Source organism: Pleurodeles waltl, chromosome 12 (assembly GCF_031143425.1).
Source record: "Pleurodeles waltl isolate 20211129_DDA chromosome 12, aPleWal1.hap1.20221129, whole genome shotgun sequence".
Classification (NCBI taxonomy): domain Eukaryota; kingdom Metazoa; phylum Chordata; class Amphibia; order Caudata; family Salamandridae; genus Pleurodeles; species Pleurodeles waltl.
The window spans coordinates 691,580,036-691,595,544 of NC_090451.1; the positions used below are offsets into that span (position 1 = coordinate 691,580,036).

At 45.9% G+C, this 15,509-nt stretch overlaps 1 protein-coding gene across 1 annotated transcript in view; it reads right to left on the reverse strand.

The window, feature by feature from the left end:
* Positions 1–15,509, reverse strand: part of GIGYF1 (GRB10 interacting GYF protein 1) — a 656,843-nt gene that overhangs the window by 145,448 nt on the left and 495,886 nt on the right. Inside the window, exon 18 of the mRNA XM_069215543.1 lies at positions 14,236–14,336. Coding sequence (XP_069071644.1) covers positions 14,236–14,336 — 101 coding nt within the window. The remainder of the gene's footprint in view (positions 1–14,235; positions 14,337–15,509) is intronic.

A 15,509-nucleotide genomic window follows, 5' to 3' on the forward strand; every position in this document is an offset into this window, starting at 1 on the left:
CTTGTGTGTCTTGTTCAGTGGTGGTCGTCTTTCAGCCTTTCTTTCCTTGGCCATGTCTCTGAGTATTGCACACCTTGTGCTTTTGGGCACTCCAGTGATGTTGCAGCTCTGAAATATGGCCAAACTGGTGGCAAGTGGCATCGGGGCAGCTGCACGCTTGACTTTTCTCAGTTCATGGGCAGTTATTTTGCGCCTTGGTTTTTCCACACGCTTCTTGCGACCCTGTTGACTATTTTGAATGAAACGCTTGATTGTTCGATGATCACGCTTCAGAAGCTTTGCAATTTTAAGAGTGCTGCATCCCTCTGCAAGATATCTCACTATTTTTGACTTTTCTGAGCCTGTCAAGTCCTTCTTTTGACCCATTTTGCCAAAGGAAAGGAAGTTGCCTAATAATTATGCACACCTGATATAGGGTGTTGATGTCATTAGACCACACCCCTTCTCATTACAGAGATGCACATCACCTAATATGCTTAATTGGTAGTAGGCTTTCGAGCCTATACAGCTTGGAGTAAGACAACATGCATAAAGAGGATGATGTGGTCAAAATACTAATTTGCCTAATAATTCTGCACTCCCTGTATATAGCATTTTTAGTAGACATATCTTTCATACTAAACTCATATATACATGTGTAAAACAGCAATGCAGGCTATAATCATAAACAGGCTAAAATGCTTTATTTCTCTGAAGTTTTTTTTTTTTTATTTTTTTTTTTAATCATTATAAAATTACAATAGAGAATAAATATCTACCCAAGCCCCCAAAACTGGGCTTAGGGAAATAAGCAGTAGTAATCACTAGAGAAAGAGAGAAAAAAAACTACATTGAAAAACAATGGAGCATTCTTAGCCAATAGGCTGCATGCAGGTTAACACAGGAGAACCATAAAAACTTTGGCACCATGCCTTTAAGACCCTGAGCACCTCCAGTATCCCACCATGCCTCAGGGGTGAAGGAGAGGTGACAGTTGGTTCACAGTTAGGTCAGTACTTTTTTACGGTGACAATCTGTGTAACCGATTCGAAAGATAGTCTGTCCTGCACTTCTAGGAGACGTGCGTCCGGGGAGAGGGTGGGTTGTTTATGACTTTGATGAGGATACCCCTGGAAGAGAACTAGGATTTACAGGTAAGTAACTTATCCTTCTCTTCCAGGGGATACTCATCAATAGTCAAACATTGAATAGATTAGCAAGCCCATCCCTAAACTCTGCGGACTGTCTAATAGAAGTGCAGGAATAGATACGCATCATGCAAACAAATTTCTCAGAGAGGCCTGCCCCACTTGGGCATCTGCTCTTGCATCTGAGTCCAAACAGTAATGTCTAGTAAATGTATGTACAGACTTCCATGTAGCAGCCTTACAAATTTCAGATATTGGAACATTGTTAAGGAGGGCAGCAGTAGCCGCTTTTCCCCTTGTGGAATGCGCTTTAGGTGTAGCTAGTAGTTGTTTGTTAGCCAACTGGTAAGCATTAACAATACAAGAAAGTATCCATCTTGATATTGTTCATTTAGATGCTGCCTCTCCTGTCCTCAAATGACCATAATTTACAAACAAGTGGTTGGAATGTATAATCAATTTTGTTTTATCCAAATAAAATTTCAGCACTCTTCAAATCTAGGGAGTGCAACGCTTTCTCTGCCGGAGTCTCCGGATTGGGGAAGAAAGTCGGTAGAGAGATTGTCTGATTGATGTGGAATTCTGACACCACCTTCGGTAGGAATGATGGGTGAGTTCGCAGAACCACTCTATTGTCGTGAAAAACTGTGTACGGTTCTTTGGAAGACAAAGCCTGAATTTCACTGACCCTCCTCGCGGAAGTAATGGCTACCAAAAAAGCCGTCTTCCACATAAGGTGTTGCAAAGAGGCTTTGTGTATAGGTTCGAAAGGAGGGCCCATAAGTTTTGACAATACTATGTTCAGTTCCCATGGAGGAGAGGGTCTCCGAATGGGCAGAAAAACGTTTTTCAAACCTTCTAAGAAATCCTTGACTACTGGTTTCGTAATGAAAATGTCACTTACCCAGTGTACATCTGTTCGTGGCATCAGTCGCTGTAGATTCGCATGTTTTGCATAGCTCGCCATCTGGTGTTGGGCCGGAGTGTTACAAGTTGTTTTTCTTCGAAGAAGTCTTTCGAGTCACGGGACCGAGTGACTCCTCCTTTTGTCTCCATTGCGCATGGGCGTCGACTCCATCTTCGATTTCATTTTCCCCGCAGAGGGTGAGGTAGGAGTTGAATTGTAGTAATAGTGCCCATGCAATGGAGTGACTAAGTATGTACCTATTTAAGGTTGAGATGATACATATACAAATAGTTGAAGGTAACTTCCAAACTGCTACAGGCTCCCGGGGAGGCGGGTGGGCACATGCGAATCTACAGCGACTGATGCCACGAACAGATGTACACTGGGTAAGTGACATTTTCAGTTCGATGGCATCTGTCGCTGTAGATACGCATGTTTTGCATAGACTAGTAAGCAGTTATCTCCCCAAAAGCGGTGGCTCAGCCTGTAGGAGTGGAAGTAGTTTGAAATAATGTTCTTAATACGGCTTGACCTACTGTGGCTTGTTGTGCGGATAACACATCTACACAGTAGTGCTTGGTGAATGCGTGAGGCGTAGACCATGTGGCTGCCTTACATATTTCTTGCATTGGGATGTTTCCTAGAAAGGCCATGGTAGCACCCTTCTTTCTGGTTGAGTGTGCCCTTGGTGTAATAGGCAACTGTCGTTTAGCTTTAAGGTAGCAGATTTGGATGCATTTAACTATCCATCTGGCTATACCTTGTTTTGATATTGGGTTTCCTGCATGAGGTTTTTGAAATGCAATAAATAGTTGTTTAGTCTTTCTGATGTTCTTTGTTCTGTCAATGTAATACATTAATGCTCTTTTGACATCTAATGTATGTAGTGCCCTTTCAGCTACGGTATCTGGCTGTGGAAAGAACACTGGAAGTTCCACTGTTTGATTTAGATGGAACGGTGAAATAACCTTTGGCAAAAATTTAGGATTAGTCCTTAGGACGACCTTATTCTTGTGTAGTTGTATAAAAGGTTCTTGTATTGTAAACGCCTGAATCTCGCTTACTCTTCTTAGGGAAGTAATGGCAAGGAGAAATGCAACCTTCCAGGTTAGGAACTGTATTTCGCAGGAGTGCATGGGTTCAAAAGGTGGACCCATAAGTCTAGTTAGGACAACATTTAGGTTCCATGAAGGAACAGGTGGTGTTCTTGGTGGTATAATTCTCCTAAGGCCCTCCATGAATGCTTTAATGACTGGTATCTTATATAGGGAAGTTGAATAGGTAGTCTCTGCAGGTATGCAGATATTGCTGCAAGGTGTATTTTAATGGAAGAGAAAGCCAGGTTAGATTTTTGTAAGTGAAGCAAGTAACCCACTACATGTTCTGGAGTTGTGTGTAATGGTTGTATTTGATTAATATGGCAGTAGCAAACAAACCTCTTCCATTTACTTGCATAGCAGTGCCTGGTGGATGGCCTTCTGGCTTGCTTTATGACTTCCATACATTCTTGGGTAAGTTGTAAGTGCCCGAATTCTAGGATCTCAGGAGCCAGATTGCTAGATTCAGCGATGCTGGATCTGGGTGTCTGATCTTTTGGTTGTGTTGTGTCAACAGATCTGGCCTGTTGGGCAATTTGATGTAGGGTACTACTGATAGGTCCAGCAGCGTTGTGTACCAGGGTTGCCTTGCCCAAGTTGGTGCTATTAATATGAGTTTGAGTTTGTTTTGACTGAGTTTGTTTACCAGGTAAGGAAGGAGAGGGAGAGGAGGAAAAGCGTAAGCAAATATCCCTGACCAGTTCATCCATAGGGCATTGCCTTGGGACTGTTTGTGTGGGTATCTGGATGCAAAGTTTTGGCATTTTGCGTTCTCCTTCGTCGCAAACAAGTCTATTTGAGGTGTTCCCCAGAGTTTGAAATAGGTGTTCAGAATTTGGTGGTGAATTTCCCATTCGTGGACCTGTTGGTGATCTCGAGAGAGGTTGTCTGCGAGTTGATTTTGGATCCCTGGTATAAATTGTGCTATTAGGCGAATTTGGTTGTGAATTGCCCAACGCCAAATTTTTTGTGCTAGCAGGCTTAACTGCGTGGAGTGTGTCCCCCCTTGCTTGTTTAGATAATACATTGTTGTCATGTTGTCTGTCTTGACGAGAATGTATTTGTGAACTATTATTGGTTGGAAAGCTTTTAGTGCTTGAAAAACTGCTAGAAGTTCTAGGTGATTTATATGCAGTTTTGTTTGATGTACGTTCCATTGTCCTTGTATGCTGTGTTGATCGAGGTGTGCTCCCCACCCTGTCATGGAAGCATCTGTTGTTATTACGTATTGTGGCACTGGGTCTTGGAAAGGCCGCCCTTTGTTTAAATTTATGTTGTTCCACCACAGAAGCGAGAGGTAAGTTTGGCGGTCTATTAACACCAGATCTAGAAGATGACCCTGTGCTTGAGACCACTGTGATGCTAGGCACTGTTGTAAGGGCCTCATGTGCAGTCTTGCGTTTGGGACAATGGCTATGCATGAAGACATCATGCCTAGGAGTTGTAATATCATCTTTGCTTGTATCTTTTGTGTTGGATACATGCGTTGTATGATGGTGTTGAAATTTTGAATTCTTTGGGGACTTGGAGTGGCTACTCCTTTTGTTGTGTCTATTATGGCTCCTAGGTATTGTTGTACCTTGCACGGCAGAATGTTGGATTTCGTGAAGTTGACGGTGAACCCTAGTTTGAAGAGGGTTTGTATGATCTGATTTGTGTGATTTGAGCACTCTATTAACGAATGGGCCTTGATTAGCCAGTCGTCTAGATATGGGAACACATGTATTTGCTGCCTTCTGATGTGTGCAGCGACTACCGCTAGACATTTGGTAAAGACTCTTGGTGCGGTTGTTAATCCGAAAGGCAGTACCTTGAATTGGTAATGTATTCCTTTGAATACAAACCTTAGGTATTTCCTGTGCGATGGGTGTATTGGTATATGGAAATACGCGTCCTTGAGGTCTAAAGTTGACATGTAGTCGTGTAGTTTAGCAATGGTAATACTTCTTGTAGTGTGACCATGTGAAAGTGGTCTGATTTGATGAATGTGTTCACTATTCTGAGGTCTAGGATTGGTCTCAGCGTTTTGTCCTTCTTTGGTATCAGAAAGTACAGTGAGTAAACTCCTGTGTTTATTTGTGTGTTTGGCACTAATTCGATTGCATTCTTTTGCAATAGTGCCTGCACTTCTATCTCCAGGAGATTGGAATGATGTTTTGTCAAATTTTGTGCTTTTGGTGGTATGTTTGGAGGGAATTGTAGAAATTCTATGCAATAACCATGTTGGATAATTGCTAGAACCCAAGTGTCTGTAGTGATTTCCTCCCATGCTTTGTAATAATGACTTATTCTTCCCCCCACTGGTGTTGTGTGGAGGGGGTCAGTGACATGCGAGTCACTGCTTAGTAGTAGGGGTTTTGGGGCTTTGAAATTTTCCTCTATTCCTAGGGAATTGCCCTCCTCTATATTGTCCCCGAAAACCTCCTCTGTACTGTCCCTGGTAACTGGACGGTGTTGCCTGTGAGGTGCTGGCTTGTGTGCTCTGACCCCGAAATCCCCCTCTAAAGGGTGTTTTACGGAATGTGCTGTAATTCCCTCTGCTCTGCGGGGAGTAGACTGCGCCCATGGCTTTAGCAGTGTCCGTGTCTTTTTTGAGTTTCTCAATCGCTGTGTCCACTTCTGGACCAAACAGTTCTTTTTCGTTAAAAGGCATATTGAGAACTGCTTGCTGAATCTCTGGTTTAAATCCAGACGTTCGGAGCCATGCATGCCTTCTGATAGTTACAGATGTATTAATTGTCCGTGCAGCTGTATCTGCAGCGTCCATGGAGGAGCGGATTTGGTTGTTGGAAATGGTCTGTCCCTCCTCAACCACTTGTTTTGCCCTATTTTGTAGGTCCTTGGGCAGATGGTCAATGAGATGTTGCATCTCATCCCAATGGGCTCTGTCATAGCGCGCAAGTAGTGCCTGGGAGTTAGCGATGCGCCACTGGTTTGCAGCTTGTGCTGCAACTCTTTTACCAGCTGCATCGAACTTGCGGCTTTCTTTATCTGGGGGTGGTGCATCTCCAGATGTGTGGGAGTTGGCCCTTTTCCTAGCTGCTCCTACAACGACAGAGTCTGGTGGCAGCTGTGTAGTGATGAAAGCCGGGTCTGTAGGAGGCGCCTTATACTTTTTTTCCACTCTTGGTGTGATTGCCCTACTTTTGACCGGCTCCTTAAAGATTTCTTTTGCGTGCCGGAGCATACCAGGGAGCATAGGCAGGCTTTGGTAGGAGCTGTGGGTGGAGGAGAGTGTGTTGAATAAAAAGTCATCCTCGACCTGTTCTGAGTGGAGGCTTACATTGTGAAATTGTGCTGCTCTAGCCACCACTTGAGAATACGCAGTGCTGTCCTCTGGTGGAGATGGCTTCGTAGGGTATGCCTCCGGACTGTTATCTGACACTGGGGCGTCGTATAAGTCCCATGCGTCTTGATCTTGGTCACCCTGGCTCATGGTGGTGTGAGCTGGGGAATGTGATGGAGTTTGTGCTGGTGAGACGTTAATCACAGGTGGAGGAGAGGGTGGTGGGGTAACTTTTTTCACCACTTTTGTTTGTGGTGTTTTTTCACTTTGGAACTCCAATCTTCTCTTTCTTCTAATAGGGGGAAGGGTGCTTATTTTTCCTGTCCCCTGCTGTATGAAAATACGCTTTTGCGTATGGTCTACATCCGTTGAGTGTAGTTCTTCCTCAAACCTATGCTTTTGCATTTGGGAGGTTAACGAGTGCTCTTCTGTATAAGAGCCTGAAACTGGGTCGGTTGCAGTTTGTTTTGGCACCGAAACCCTGTCTGCATCTTTTTCCGGCTCCGAGGTGACTTTTTTCTTTTTCGGGGCCGAAACCTCTCGGCGTCGAACTTCTTCGGTGCCGCTGTCTCGGCGTCGAGCCGTGTCTACACCGGTATCTTGGTGTCGATGCTTGTCTCCAGCACTTTCTCGGTCCCGAGAAGGCTGCGTGCCGGTGTCTCGACCGGAGTCGGACGATCTCGGCACTGTTTGGGCCTTTTTCGGTGCCGACGGTCGGTCACCGAATTTATGGGTCGAGCCATGGCCTGGTTGCAGTGGCGTCCCCTGGGCCTTGTAAATCTTCTTCTGAGTGGTTTTCGACGTCCTACTCACGGTTTGTGTATCGTCGAATCCTTCGGAGTCCGATTCTTGGATCGAAAAGGTTCCCTCCTCTTCTTGTTCCTCGAACTCCCGGTGGGCTGTCGGCGCGGACGCCATCTGAAGTCTTCTGGCTAGATGGTCTCGGAGAGTTTTTCGGGACCAGAACGCACGACAGGCCTCGCAGGTGTCTTCACTGTGCTCAGGTGACAGGCACAGGTTGCAGACCAAGTGTTGGTCTGTATAGGGGTATTTATTGTGGCATTTGGGACAGAAACGGAACGGGGTCCGTTCCATCGGCGTTCTTCTGCACGCGGTCGGGCCGACCAGGCCCCGACGGGGGATCGAAAAAATTACCCCGAAGGGCACCGGAGCTCTTCGATCTTAGACGCGGTGTTGAATCTAACTTTGCCGACCCCGAACGCAACAATACCAACGAAAATCTTCCGAAATTAGCTATCTTTCCGTTCCGAAACTCGGAGGGACAGGAACACGTCCGAACCCGATGGCGGAAAAAAAACAATCGAAGATGGAGTCGACGCCCATGCACAATGGAGACAAAAGGAGGAGTCACTCGGTCCCGTGACTCGAAAGACTTCTTCGAAGAAAAACAACTTGTAACACTCCGGCCCAACACCAGATGGCGAGCTATGCAAAACATGCGTATCTACAGCGACAGATGCCATCGAACAGAAGGATTCCTGAGAAGGTGACTTCGATAGGCTGTAGTGGCAGACAAATGTACCTTAATAGATGATACCTGCAGACCGGACTTTGCCAGATGGAGTAAGTAAGACAATATGACATCCTCCTGAGCCCGTATGGGATTCTGACCTTGTTGACAGCACCATATGTAGAACCTCTTCCACTTAAACGCGCAAGAACGCCGCGTGGAAGGTCGTCTGGACTCTTTCAAAATGTTCATGCACTCCTGCGACAGCCCTAGGTGCCCATACTGCAGGAATTCAGGAGCCATGCTGTCAAGCTCAGAGAGGGTAGGTTGGGATGCAGAACCCTGCCCTCCATCCTGCTCAGAAGATCCGGTCTGCACGGCAGCCTCCTGTGAGGTTGTTCCGATAGGTTGAGGAGATCTGTGTACCAGAATTGACGGGGCCATTGCGGCACTATGAGAATCATTCTGGTGCTGGATCTGTAAAGTTTGTTGATCACTACCGGTATGAGGGGAATCGGTGGAAAAGCATAGAGAAATATCCCTGACCAGTCGATCAACAGGGCATTCCCTCGAGATCCCGGACGGTAGAACCTGGATGCGAAGTCTGGGCAGTTCTTGTTTACTTCGTCTGCGAAGAGAACCAATTGAGGCCGACCCCATTGAGCAAAGATGTCTTCGACGACTTCGCCGTGTAGGACACAATCGTGGGCATCCTCTAGGTGTCTGCTCAGGAAATCTGCTTCCACGTTTTGTTGACCTGGTAGGTGAACCGCTGTAAGTGACATTCCTCTGGCCAGGAGCCAATGCCAGATTGTTTGGGACTCCCGAGATAGGGGTAGGGATCTCGTTCCCCCCCGTCTGTTCAAATAATACATTGTGGTTGTATTGTCCGTTTGTATTAGGAGAGATTTCCCCTGAATCGATGGAGCAAAAGACTTGAGAGCCAGATGGACCGCTCTGAGCTCCAGCAGATTGATGTGGTACTTCCTTTCGTTGTCAGACCACAGGCCCTGAGCTTGAAGGGGACCTAGATGAGCCCCCCCATCCCTGACGAGACGCATCCGTTACCAGAGTGTCTGATGGAATTACCTGGTGAAACGGAGCCCCTACTGACAGGTGAGGTCTGTGCAGCCACCATTGCAATGACTGACGTGCTGCTATCGGTAGCCGCACTCTGTCCTCCCAGCAACCTGTCCTTTGGCTCCAGTTCTCCAACGCCTCTTGGAGGGGCCTCATGTGCAGCCTGGCATTTGGGACAATGAAAATGCATGATGACATGGAGCCCAGCAGAGATGTCACCTGACGGGCCGTAGGTGCGTCGGATTTTAACAGGTCTTGACACTTCCTCTTTATTGATAATAGTCGTTCCTCCGAAGGATACACTCTTTGGAGCTGTGTGTTTAGTATAGCTCCCAGGTAGTGGAGGTTCTGTGTTGGAATCAAGGTGGACTTTTGGTAGTTGACTTGAAGACCTAGAGACTCGAAAACCTTGAGCACAATGTCCCGATGGTTTCTCGCCTGATCCGGAGAGGAAGCTTTCAGTAGCCAGTCGTCTAGGTATGGGTAGATGAAGATTTTTTGTTTTCGAAGATGTGCCGCTACCACTGCCACACATTTCGAGAAGAGGGGGGGGGGGGGGGGGGGGGGCAGATTTCAGGCCGAATGGTAGCACTTTGAACTGATAGTGCTGTGAGGCTATCTGGAAGCGCAAGAATTTCCGATGCTTGGGAGCTATCGGGATGTGAAAGTATGCATCCTGCAGGTCGATGGAGCACATCCAGTCTCCCTGATGTAGCTGAGGGAAAATTTGGTGAAGAGCCAGCATCCTGAACTTCTGTTTTCTTATGTACTTGTTCCGAAGCAGTAAGTCCAGAATCGGTCTGAAAACGCCCTCTCAGCCTTTTTTCGCAACCAGAAAATAACGGGAGTAAACCCCCTTACCTCTGTGCGCAAGTGGAACCTTTTCTATTGCCTTCTTTCGTAAGAGGGCGAGAGCCTCTTTGTGCAGTAGGCTGACATGAGATGGATTGCATTTGGCTGGTGGCAAGTGCGGTGGAGGTTGTCTGAAAAGAAGAGAGTAGCCATTTTCGACAATGTTGAGCACCCATTTGTCTTTTGTGATAGAGTGCCACTCGTGAAGAAAATCTGTGATACTTCCCCCCACCGGAGTGGTGCACAGTGTCGATGGAAGCAAGATCTCATTGTTTGGCTGGCGCTTTTGGTGTGGACTGTTGAGGTCTACTTGACCCTCGCTCCTTTGGGGCCTTACGAGCCTGAAAAAGAGGGCGTCCCTGCCTTTGCTATGGCCTCTGGGACCAGTGAGGGGTTTGAACCCTCTGCTGGAAAGGGCGCCTGTCATAAGGCCTATACCTCCGCCTGAAGTCCTTCTTCCTTTCCAGGCCTACTGCCCTCATGGTGTCCACTTCGGTCTTCATGCGTGCCATTTCTTCATCCATATGGGTACCAAACAGCGAGTTCCCGTTGAATGGAAGATTTAGGATGCGCTGTTGTGCTTCCTGTTTTAAACCAGTCAGTCTCAGCCAGGAAGACCTTCTTGCACAGATTCCATGTGCGTACCCATGTGCAGCTAAGTCTGCCCCATCTGCCGCTGCGCTGATGACTTGGTTGGATACCAGACATCCCTCTTGCAGGATCTCTTTGAAGTCCTGTCTGTCTTCCCTAGGTAACTTTTCTGTGAACCTGTTGAGAGTCCCACAGAGAACGGTCATACCTGCCCAGGAGTGCAGACGCGCTGGAGACTTTCATTATAGATGTCGCCGTGCCGCACATTTTTCTCCCCAGAGAGTCTAGATGCCTGCTCTCTTTGTCCGGTGGGACCGTGGAGGATGATGCCACCGAGTGAGTTTTTCGGGCTGCGGCCAATATTACGGAGTCCGGTGGCGGATCCGTTCTTAGGAATAAAGGATCCTGTTCAGGCGCTTTATATTTTTTCAAAATCCTAGCCGGAGCAGATTTGAGGGTGGCTGGCGCCAAAAAAGTGTCCATGGTTGGCTGCAACAGACCAGGCACTAGCGGCAGTAGCTTTTTCGAAACAGCTCTATGTTGTAGAGTCTCAAAAATGACTGACGAGGAGGTAGATGGTTCTGGAACCTCTATATTTAACTTCTGTGCTCCCCTGAAAAGTACCTCATTAAAAGTAGTGATGTCATCCACCGGTGAGACTCTAGCTGGTGGAGAATCTGTTAAGGTGGGGGAGTAAAGTCCGACGGATGACCCTGATGACGACCAAGAGGGCCGTGTGTCGTGATCGTGACCTAGATCGTCGCTGGAAACGTGACCTGCTGCGAGACGCTGTAACAGAGCGCCCAGGCCTCGTGGTCAGTTGACAAGAAGCAGAACGAGCCCGTCCTGCCGGCGCTGTTGATGATGGTGTTCTCGGGAGAGAGGCAGTAGGAGAGTACATTCGTGAATACTGCGAATTCGGGGAGGCCGCTGGTCTATTAAGGCTCTCCAACCATCTTGGAGACAAACTGATGGGTGAAACATGCCCGATGATGCAGCTCTCGAACGAGAAGAATCGCTCCGTATGGAGACCACTGGAGATGGAGCGGCCTTATCTGCTGGCGGAAGGCGATGTTCTACTCCCTGCGAGACAGGTAAAACATGTGTCAGCGTCGACGGCTGTGCTGACGTCGAAGGGCGCGCCGCCGGTTGTTCTTGCCTCGACGTTGAGTGTCTTGACGTCGAACGGCGATCTCTGGACCTCGACCTGCTCGCCGTCGTGTGCCTCGACGTGGAGCGGTGGGTGGCCGACGGCGGATGTCGCTCTTGCCGCCGTGGCGATTTTGACGTCGGGTGGCGTGTGGCCTTCAGTGGCGAACGGGCACACCGGTGATGGCTCGACATCGATTGGCAGGCTGCCGTCGACGGAGATATGCCCCTGCGATGGCCATGTTCTCTCGACGTCGGGAGGGTCACCGTCAACGGCAATCTATGGCGGTGAGATGGTGGCAGCGACGACGTCGACGGGGAACAAACAGGTACTTACTTTCCTACCTGCTGACGTCGACCTAGCCTTTCTCTCCTGAGAGTGGCTTGTTGGCTGCCTGGGAAGCGAAGAGGATGATGTTTTCTGCCTCTCGTGAAGCCCATGAAGCCTGATCTTTTCTCTGTCCTTCAGAGTCCTCTTTGACATGTTCTTGCAGTGTTTGCAAGTGTTAGGACAGTGACTCTGAGGCAGGCACACAATACAAAGAGTGTGTGGATCTGACTGGGCCTTCTTCCCACAAGAGGGGCATTTGACAAAAAGGGAAGGCATTTTTCTGTCAGGAAAAAACTGCCAAACTCAGACAATGATGTTAGATGTCGAGTAAAACAGGAAAAAACGCTGTTTTAAAGTATTTTTCTGCGAAAAACTCAGAAAAACTGAGAGCTCAATGCTCCAGGATCCTCTCAGAAGAAGCCGGAAAAAAGAACTGACCTAACTGTGAACCAACTGTCACCTCTCCTTCACCCCTGAGGCATGGTGGGATACTGGAGGTGCTCAGGGTCTTAAAGGCACAGTGCCAAAGTTTTTATGGTTCTCCTGTGTTAACCTGCATGCAGCCTATTGGCTAAGAATGCTCCATTGTTTTTCAATGTAGTTTTTTTCTCTAGTGACTACTGCTTATTTCCCTACGCCCAGTTTTGGGGGCTTGGGTAGATATTTATTCTCTATTGTAATTTTATAATGATTAAAAAAATTTAAAAATAAAAAACTTCATAGAAATAAAGCATTTTAGCCTGTTTATGATTATAGCCTGCATTGCTGTTTTACACATGTATATATGAGTTTAGTATGAAAGATATGTCTACTAAAAATGCTATATATATATATATATATATATTTTTCGTGCATATTTCATACTTTATATGTGTGTATTTTATATATGCTCCGGGGTCCCCGCACAAGGGCGGGAATATTCAATGTTTATGACTATTGATGAGGATCCCCTGGAAGAGAATTGCCACTATCTTACCTCTAAGGGGAACCCTTGGACTCTGCATACTATTCCTTACTTTGAAATAGTGCATACAGAGCCAACTTCCTACATAGTGTCATCTTTTTTTCTCCCCTCTGTCATCTGTGAAGAACCGCCCCTTCCATTAAGCCATTGCCCCCACCTAAATGTCTTTATGGGGCAAATCTCCTCAATATTCAAAAGGAGCAAAATAATTCATCCCTTCAACATCCCTCCCTCTGAGCGGTCAGAGATGGCACTCAACACACTGTCTCATCTTGAAGAAGCATGGAGGTCTCAGGTAATTCTCAACCTCGGGCTCTTGGAACAAGAATGGTGGTGTTTCAACATATCCTTTTTGGCCTTCATTTACAACACAAGTTCTCATTAGATTTTTTTGGATGCATATATTTTAAAATATTGATTTGTCACCAAAGACAATATTTGTTTTACAGCTGAACAGTCCATTTCCAGTTTACAGCAGTACCATTTGTTCTGTTCCCCGGACAAAGGGTGTTCACAAAAGTAGAGGCAATCTTTATTTAAATATATTGGCATCACACTAAACATTTTGCAAATAGGAGCCTAGGTCTGATTAACCCCTCTCAAATTTGCCACAGAAAAATATCAGCCGGAAGCAAGGAAATAGGAAAGTACTGATGAAGGGCATTAGTTGGAGACCCCACAGCTTTATATGGGGTATATAATTATATTAAAGCCTATAAATCTGAGGAGGAAACCTTGCTGTAGTAGGAGGTTGAATCACCTTCCACAAGCAGTAACAGTTCCACAGAAACTAAAACAAGTACCCTGAAGTAGCAGAACAGACTGATCTTAATCAGCCTGGCTTAAAAGGAAGTCAAATATTAGTAGAGGGGGTACAGAAAGAGTAGTGGCTAAGGATAGAGGGGCTAGTTAATATGTCGGCTTGGTGGTGCAACAGGGAATGTAATGATTGCTTTAGACATAGGAGAAGGTATATTCATGGAGGTAGATGTCATGTCATGAGATCGGTCTAGAGAAATAAATGCGGGCAACTTCAGCCGACGTTTAGGACTTTGTGGGTGGAATAGAACTCCCAATTATGATATTGAAGGTCGGAGGGGAGCAACAAGTCACTGGATTTATCAGATGCACACTTTTTCTATAGTTATACAAGCTATCATTCTACATTTTCAAAATGTATTTTACTTTATAGAAACAATCCCATGGAAACCACAGAATCTCCAGTGACAGTCCACAGTCATAAACATCCTAAGTATATAATGCTTTTAACGGGGAGCAACAGTTTAGAAATAATTTGCCATTAGCCTCCACAGACTTCCAATAGAGGCTTCTCAGATAACCTCCAAAGGAACGCCCTGTGATGCAGTCAGTCATTTTTACCTGCTTGCTGTGAAGCTGAGGTATGTAAGTCCCACATGGAACCTGAATCTGGCACAGACATCGACCTGTTCATAGATGGAATAATTCCTGGCTCTCCGCTTCTGAAACACAAAAACATCAAATCTCTCATTAGGTTTTATCTAGATCATGTTAAGACAAAAGCTCAACGTTTCATAACTCTACAATATTTCTGCCATGGAGTGGCATAAATAAGTCAGAATTTAAAAAAGGACTGATATTCAGTACATCCTTCTTACAAAAAACGTACGCAATGGAGGTACAAAGCTTCAGTGACACTGAAGTCTCCCCAGCAAAATAAGGCAAATATGAGGCACTCCATTCTATTGACAAATACAAAAAGGAGGAACAGTGCAAATTATTCCCTCTCTGCTAGGAGAATTCTGATTCACCAGAATTTCAAGATTCCACTTCCATATTTCTCTTAATTGCCAGGTAATCAGTGGGTAAATAACCTAGAGATTTCAATATAGTAAATTTTACTCCCCTTAGTAAGGTAAGCCCTTCAGTCTCAGCTCATATGTATGTGACAGTCTGAGCAGACAGAACACATGTGTAAGAATGTATTTACTTCACTTTTACTCAAGTTAATAAGTGTTGATATGTTTCACAGTTTCATATGCTCAAATCATTTTCTATTGTCAGGTTGGGAATCCCCAGTAATTTTAAATAGACATAAAACAGTGCTAAAACGACAATCAGGCAAAACTACTATTAATAGCACATTCACGTAATTTGAGCGGACGCCAACTTCATCCAGAAGTTGGGGATGAGATGAGCACCCAACTCCCCAAAAGACGCACACAGCTCAAAATGTCATAGAACAGGTCTGTTGTAAGTGAATCACTAAATGGGATTCAGATCCTAAAGCTTAATCCAGAATATGGAGCAGTCAAATCTTCAAATAAGCAGCAAGCAGACACAAAACAAATGCTGCAGATGCACCTGCCCACCTGAAGAGACTTTTGCAGTATTCAAATCCAGGTAGCATTGTTAAATGACTGTCCGCCTGGTGTTCAATGCTGCGTGGCGCATGACAGGAGAGAGACAACTGTGTGTAGACATATTTTTAGTAGACTGTGCATTCACTTTGCCCCACAGAGGGAGTTTTGCTTTTCTGGCGCAAAAGGTTATGCATGCTGCTAGCCAACAAGCGATGCCTTGTTTTGCATAATGGTGGCCAAAACCTGTGCACTCAAGTTTTGGTCCTTTCCAAATAGAATTTTAAAAATCTGCGAACATCCAGTAATTGTAGT